General features: G+C 35.4%; 1 protein-coding gene across 1 annotated transcript; it reads left to right on the forward strand.

Annotated features, from left to right (window-relative positions):
* Positions 1 to 2,147: 2,147 nt before the first annotated feature.
* On the forward strand, positions 2,148 to 3,170 carry LOC109239479 (metallocarboxypeptidase inhibitor-like). The gene is made up of 2 exons (XM_019406051.1): positions 2,148 to 2,292; positions 2,540 to 3,170. Exons 1-2 carry the CDS (start codon positions 2,226 to 2,228, stop codon positions 2,752 to 2,754), a joined length of 282 nt encoding a protein of 93 aa, XP_019261596.1. The 5' UTR covers positions 2,148 to 2,225; the 3' UTR covers positions 2,755 to 3,170.
* The last annotated feature ends 5,312 nt before the right edge of the window (positions 3,171 to 8,482 follow it).

The raw sequence follows: 8,482 nt of genomic DNA on the forward strand, positions 1-8,482 counted from the left end.
ATCTGCGGAACCGCATATGCGGCCCCCTTTCCGCAGATGCGGAAATACCAGATACCAGCCATTATCAGCAATGCTACAAGTCCAAATTCATCCCGATGGCCATCCGAAATCACCCCGAGGCCCCCGGGACCTCAACCAAAAGTATCAACACATCTTAAAACATTATTCAAACTTGCTCCAATCATCAAAACACCTCAACTAACACCAAAATTATCAAATTACATCGAATTCAAGCCTAAGTTTCTTCAAAAACTTCCGAAACACGCATTCGATCAAAAACCCAACCAAATCACCTCCGAATAACCTGAAATTTTGGACACACATCCAAAATCACCTAACGAAGCTATAGCAACTCTCGGAATTCCATACCGACCCTCAGATCAAAATCTCACCTATCAACCGGAATTCGCCAAAATACTAACTTCGCCAATTCAAGCCTAATTCTACACCGGACCTCCAAAATCAATTTCGATCACACTACTAGGTCACAAATCATCTAACGAAGCTAATCAAATCATAAAAACTCCGATCCGAGATCATATACGAATAAGTCAACTCTTGGTCAAACCTTTCAAATTCGAAGCTTTCAACTGAACTGTTTCTTTCAAATTCATTCCAAATTTTCCTGAAAATCAAAACCAACAATCTACATTAGTCATAATACATAACACGGGCAAGTCATGCCCGGGAACTGGCAATCAAAGCTCAAAAGCTCAAAACGACCGGTTGGGTCGTTACAAAGGAGAGCGTTTTTTCATCAATTCACGGTCAATAAGTGAACTACTAGTAAATATGCTTCCCCTAAAAAGAAAAATAAAACTAGTACTAGTACTTAGGTTGGTGGCCAAATTGCTTTTAGTAATTAATAGGACTCTCTCTGTTTCAATTTTCGTGAACATGTCTGACTGAGTACGGAATTTAAGAAAAAATGACGACTTTTGAAATTGTGGTTTTAAACAAGTCAAAAAGGGGTCAAGAGTATTTGTGTGGTTATAAAAGCTTCTCATTAAGGGTAGAATTGGTAATTTAAGCTAAATTGGTTCCAAATTTAAAAAGGGATCATTTTTTTTAACAGACCAAATAGGAAATAACTTCACATAAACTAGAATGGAGGGAGTAATACACACACTCATGACACATTACTTTAATATTTTACCATATGAGTTGGTGGCGTAGTACTTCACCAATTAATCCCCCGTAGCAAGGCATGTTCATTCATAAAATTTGACTTGTACTTCGTATTTTCGAAAGAATTGAGAAATATTATATAATGACTTAAGAAATTTATGTGTAATCGCCTTGCATGTGCATTTCGAAGCGGGAAAAATCTCTTTAAAAACTTCACGTTGAATGGTCAATCGAATTCATATAGCTGACGCCAACTTGTTTGAACTAAAGCGCAGTAGTAGTTGTTGTTGGGGCTTGTGTATTTTTATCATTTTTCATTGTTTTGTCGTACTATATGCTATGGTCCTCGATCGACTGTTTATCCTTATCTATAGGGGTTCCAATGATCCATGAATTAAACGTGTTGATAGATTTTTGTAGCCGTCCCGAAATTCACTAGTTCGAATTAAGGAAATTTATTGAGCCGAGGGTATTCTGAAAATAATTTCTTTATCTAGTCTTCACAAGGTAGGGGTAAAATCTGACATACATACTACCCTCCCCAATTCTCACTTGTGAAAATACATTGTGCATGTCATGATGTTATATATATATATATATATATATATATATATATATTCTTGGCTATTTTAATCTATCTATGACAATCAAAATGTCTCACAACCACGCAAGTTTCATATATACTCCCTCCGTTGATTTTTATTTGGCACGTTTTGACTTTTCACGCCTCTTAAGAAATAATAAATGAAGTGCATAATTTACCATGATACCCACATTAATTGATGCATATTTTATTGAATTTGAGAAAATGATTTGAAATGAGTAATAAATATTGTGGGTATAACAGGAAAAAAAAGTTTGTCTTCTCTTGATATGCGTAAAGTGACAAGTAAAAATGAAAATCTATTTTTAGTATACATGCCAGGTAAAAGTGAACGGGAGAGGGAGTATATGAAACTTGCGTGGTTGTGAGACATTTTGATTGTCAAAGATAGACTAAAATAGAGGTTTATAAATACGACTTTCGTAAAAGGAAGGAAACGCGTCTATATTGTACTGTAAGTCTCTCAACCTTGAAGTTTAACTTCAGTATTACAATGGCTGAAAAGGGTTTCTCATATAAACTCGCTATCATTTTCACCACACTCCTTGTGGTTATTGCTGGTAGGTCATTTCATCCTCCGTCCTAATTTTATGTGAATAATTTAACTTTAATTTTTTTGCTTTACCCTTAATGAGATAATTTTATATTCATACAAATAATTACGTATGATTTATTTTATACATCACAAATTTTAAAAAAAATTTCTTTCTTAAACTTCGTGTTCAGTCAAAGTGCATCATATAAAATGCGACAGAGGGACTATTATTTTTACGAAATTCAATTTTGAATTTTGATTATGATTTGCAGCTTGCTCCACGAAAATTCATGTGATGGCCCTAAGAGATCTACCTAAAGATGTATTACCAATTGCGACGAAACTATTTCAAGAACGATATGATGCAACTTGTGGGAAACCTTGTAATACCAGGGACGATTGCTCTGAGGGTTGGCTCTGTAGTGAATGTTATAATTTTGGAAAGGCCTGTGGGCCACTTGTTGGTGATGCTATTATGGGCATATGATTTCGGTATTACTTCTCCTTCCGACCTTCCAGAGCACCGGACAAGTTGCAGACTTTATACATCGTGTTACCTCGTATTAACAGAGTAACATAATCCTGCGTCTCTAATAAATAAGTAGTCGCTAGCAATCCAGTGCTGTTCTTGTAATTGTTGTTGTTGTGTTGTTTTTGTGTCTCTTTTGTCTTCGAAATTGTCTGTACTCTTGTTTTCAACTTTTAGTCACTTATAAGATAAATAACAAGTGACGAAAGTGTCGTTCAAGAAAAAAAGTATGATGGACTGATCAAAACCTCTGCAGGTTAAGAAAAAAAATAAAAAATTTGCCGTTGTTGATCTGATCAAATATAGCATGTGTGTGTAATGTGTTCATCAATTAAATAAAAGAAGCATAGAACGTGTGTGATATATATTTCCTATGCTTTTATCTCCCTTTAAATTCATTTTCCATTTATTTTATATTGGCGTCTCCAAATCTACACTTTTCTCTAAAATATAAGACATAAGTACCTATTATCAAAGTTCCAACGACACACTTTTCCTTTATGAGGTTCCTATTATCCTTCTGAACTATTCTAAAAAAAAAAGTGGAATAAATATCTCCTTAAAATGTTATAACCAGATTTTTTCTGGAAGGTAAAACACACTCGGTATTTTATTACTCCTTTTTTCCCCTCTCGTGATATTCCTTATTTTGATTTATTATTTTATTCTTTCATATGTAATAGAAACTACCATGACAAAAATAAAGACCAAAATTTTAATTCTCCAATCACGATTTCGGTTCAAAAGGTGATATTCCCGTATTATAATGTTTTTCGTCGTTGTTGCCGAATTTTTACGAAAAGGACTATATATTTTCGAAAGAAAGGAAAAAATGTTAGTTAGTTTTGTTCATAACTAAAATGAATCGAATCCTATCAAATATTTATATTTATCCTTTGTGATGTTTTATACTTCAATACCACACAAGGGGGGAAGGGGATGATTTGTGTGGTGACCAATTTTTCGCTTAAACTGATTATGGAAGGACCTGGTTCTTCTATGTGTTCCTTATGCTACTGTTGCGGAATAATAAATGTAGAAAGTAAAGAACACAAGTATTTTTACGTGGAAAACACCCGGCTCAAAAGGTGAAAAAAACCATGACCTACTACTCAGTATGATTTCCCCAACACTTCACTAAATCACTGAGCCAAAACAGCATTTACGAAACTCTTTGTAAATCTAAGGATTACCTCTAATCTCGTTGTAGCACACAACCTCTAACTGTTGCGGCAACTTCAAGTTAACTCTAACTTGAATACTCTGAGTACCTATTACAATTGCCTCTAGATAAGGGAAAATGCACAAGTACCCCCCTGACCTATACCCGGATTCCCAACTACACACTTTTTCTTCACGGGAATCCTATTACCCCCTAAACTTATTTTAAATAGAATTATTTTCACCCTTAACACTGACGTGGCAGAGTGTGTGTATTTCACTCTCCCAAAGGAGAGTGAGAAGAAGGAAAAAACGATTTTCAAACTAGTTTTTTTCTTTTTACCATTTTTTCTTACTTTTTTTCCTCTTCCTTTTCCTTTTTCTTTGTCTTTTTTCTTTTACTTTTTTTTTCGTTTCTTCTCTAATTCCGGCGGATATTCATTCAACGGCGACTTTATCTAACCATTTTTCTTCCATTTTTTCTTTTCACACACAAATTAAACTCTCAAAAAGATCTATTCATAAGCAAAGCAAAATACACTCAGATTTGGGGGAAAACTTCATCATCGAAAAACCTTCCCACGCCGGGAAAAAAATGATGTATTGAAATTTTAACTGGAAAAAGTTTTCTTAGCTTATATTCGTTTTTATTTCTTTTGCTCTTCCTCCCACACATAAATTACACTTATATATATATATATATATATATAATATATATATATATATATATATATATATAAAACAGAGCACACTTAGATCGAGGAATAAAAATCTGTCGCGGAAAAAAAAAAATTCGCCGGAAAAATTGGTGTTTGTGAAATTCCGTACGACCACCATTTTATGCCGCCGTTGACCAAAACAAAAAGAAAAAGAATGAAATAACCAAAAAACAAATGAGAATAATAAGAAATAAGAAAAAAGGATAAGAAAAAGAAGAAAGAATTAAAAAAAGTACTAAAAATACATGTGGGAGCGCATGTAGCTCACCACTTGCCAAGAGTTTGGTTGTCAGCGTTAAGGGTGCAAATAATTACATTTAAAATAAATTTAGGGGTAATTAGGATTCCCGCAAAGAAAAAGTGTGTAGTTGGGAATCCGAGTATAGGTCAGGGGGTCCTTATGCATTTTCCCCTCTAGATAAAGCTGAAAGGTACAATATAAAACACCTACTATAATTGAATTAGAAATAAAGAAAGATACATAAAACTCTTTATGGAGCTGGTTCTTCAATCTGGTTCATGTAGGTTCAGGTTTGCACACTTGAATCACACACGAACTGCTTGCAAAAGCCTTGCTATTTTTGCTCTCAATTCACGTTTAACTTCTGCGTTTTTGTGTAACACATGTAATGTGAGAACATCCTGCAATTTATAGAGTTAGTAGATGAAGAAATAACTAGAGTTCTGATGCAACTCTTCCTTGGTGGAAGAGTTCTAGTTGATCTCAACTTCTAACAGCTTCCCTATCTTGGATAATGTTCTCTTTGAGTAAGGAGTCCTTCTCCTTATCAATTATGCAACCTTTTCGATCACGAAATATTAGATACACCAAGTTAAGCTTATCTCCTTCACGTGCATCCCACATGCTCGAATCTGCCCGTTTTTGTGCACCTGAGGGATGGACCTGGTTCATGCCTGAGCTTCCTTTATCAATCTTCAAAACTAACCTTCACTTGGGACAATAAATTCCGCATTTTTGATGATGACAAACTATGTGCTTTTCATAAGCTTAGGCCCTGTTTCAACTTAGCTCAACATCAAAACAATGTTAGAAACATTTTCCCTTTTTATCACTTATCATCAAGGACCAGGTTCATTAGGTTATAAACATCACTTATTTAGATTATATAAAGCACAATATCTCTTCCCCCTTTTGGAATCATTGAAAAGTTGCATAAAATGTGAGATAACCAGATTTTAAAACTTACTCATGGCCACTGGGGCTACTTCAAATGCAATCATGAATTAATCATCATAGATCGAGCTAAAAATTTTAACCATCAAAGAAATATAAACAAACAGTTAGAGCAAAAGATAGTGAATTTCATTGATGATTGATAAGATTCTACCACAAAGCATAAGAAGAAATAAAAATATTGAAAACATGAGCAAAATAAACAAAACGTCCCAAACTGAGTCACGGGTTGATCTACGCTAGGCTAGGAGGCTTAAGGCTGGGAAGAACTAGGTGCTTGGTTTTTGACTTAGAGGAGTTTCAGCATATCTTGAAGAATGCCATCATTCTTCTCTTTTTCTCTTGCCAGCTCAGTTATGAGAGCATCTCTCTTGGTCTCCACCTCAACCAACCTCTTCTTCAGTCTTTCAATCTCAGCATCCTTAGACTCACTTTCTTGCACCAAGGCTCTGACCTTGCTATTCACTGGTACCTTTTTGGATGAACTAGGTTCATTAGGAATGACATTGACTTCATAATCGCAAGCAAGCAGAGTATTAATCCCAAAATGATCCTTGCTTGTACTAACCTCCCACTTCTTCATAGGTACCTTGAAATGTGCAAGCACAGTAATGAGAATGAAACCATAGGGAATGGCATGAGTTTTGATTCCATTGATAACCCTATCAGTAGGTCCGCGAGGATTTCCTGTTCAGATGGAACAGGTTCATCTATATTTTTTCCAAGTTGAACTAACCCCTCAGCAGCTTCGCCAGATGCACTTCCCTTTGTTTTGCTCACACTCTCTTCTATTTCAGTAAATTTCTCTCCCCAAACAACCATTGCCTCAGTTTCTTTTGTTAGACCAACAGGAGTGGGTGAAGAATCAGCCACTCTTGTACCCTTTCCCCTCACAGTACTCCTAGCACCCTTGCTCTCCTTTTCTTTTCCTTTTAATTTTTACCACCAAATTTTCCAGATTATGTAGTCTCAACATCTACTATAGATCCTACAAGTACAAATCTATTCTTTAAATTTGCAGCAACTTCAGAAATTGTCTCAGGAGTAACTTTAGAATCAGAAGATACATTTTTAGTTTCGGAATACCTACTTTCTTCCCCCTTAGTAGCAGACTTAAATGAATCTTCAGATTTTTGGGATTCTTCTTCCTTACCTGCTTTCAATTGGTTATTTATTTTCTTGATCTGTTCTCCTTTAGCGACAATATTACGAGCCATCATCTTTAATCTATTTTTCTTAGAGACTGGTGTTGTAGAAGGTGTGGAAGTGGTTTCCTGTGGTGGTGATGAAGGATTTTCAGAGGTGTTCGACATATCTGGGCTAGGTTATAGAAGAGAAGAGAACTAGATTGTGTTTGGAAGATGAAAGAAGAATGAGAGTTTTTGACGGCTTGAGAGAGATGAAGTAAGGAATACACTAAAGCTGATCAATATACATGGGAATAGTTGATGAGGTAACTACAGCTTTTCAGACTCTTAGAAGTTTAATCAAACTGAAATTCGGTTTTGAAGAGACGTTGGAGTGTATGCCTAGAATCTAGGTACTTCCATTCAGTTGGGACTCACTGGTTCACTTGTAACGGATAAGTCCAAAAAGAGTATGGTATTTGGTAGGACTCTGCTCATAATCCAAATATAGTTATTTCAAATTATGCAGAGTGTAGAAAATATGTCGTGTTATCTTGGTGAACCAGGTTCTTCACTGATAACTCTCTTGTGTGAGTCTAAATTTGCCAAAATAGAGAAAATATCATTAGAGATTAATTAGTCATTTTAAAACATGGCACAAGAGTATACTATGGAAAGTATGAGACTGAGCAAGATTTAATCTTATACACAATTCACAGACTTTCTAACCAAATTTTTTTTTCACTTTTTTTTTTATTTTTTTCGTTTAACCTTGAACTGGTCCTTTTAGGTGATCTTAATCATCCCTATTTCCAACCTGTTCCTCTCAAAGTGATCTCTACTTAAGGCTTTTGTGAAGATGTTATCAATTTTCTTGTCAGTAGCACAAAACTCCACAGAGATCAAGCCTTTCTCATAGTTGTGCCTCAAAAAATGGTGCCTAACATTTATGTGCTTAGTTCTCTTATGATAAACCGAGTTCTTTGTCATACTAATAGCACTAGTGTTATCACAAAAATAACCAACATCAATTCCAAAGTTCAATAATGGTTTTTTGATCCACAGCAATTGAGCACAGCATGAAGCAGCATCAACATACTCCGCTTCAGCAGTAGATAAGGCCATTGAATTTTGATTTTTGGTAGCCCATGACACAAGACATGAACCAAAGAAGTTTGCCATACCTGAGGTGCTCTTCCTATCCACAAGGAACCCTGCATAATCAGCATCAGCATATCCCACTAGGTTAAAATTTCTACCTTTTGGATACCAAAGGCAAAGGTCAGTGGTGCCTTTCAAGAATCTCAATATTCTCTGGACAGCAGTCAAGTGGGACTTCTTTGGATTTGCCTGAAATCGAGCACAAAGACCTATACTGAAAACAATGTCAGGTTTGCTAGCAGTAAGATACAAAAGAGAACCAATCATTCCCCTCTACAACTTCTGATCAACAGATGAACCAGGTTCATCTATATCCAATTTCG

Source organism: Nicotiana attenuata, unplaced genomic scaffold (genome assembly GCF_001879085.1).
Source record: "Nicotiana attenuata strain UT unplaced genomic scaffold, NIATTr2, whole genome shotgun sequence".
NCBI classification, from domain to species: Eukaryota; Viridiplantae; Streptophyta; class Magnoliopsida; order Solanales; family Solanaceae; genus Nicotiana; species Nicotiana attenuata.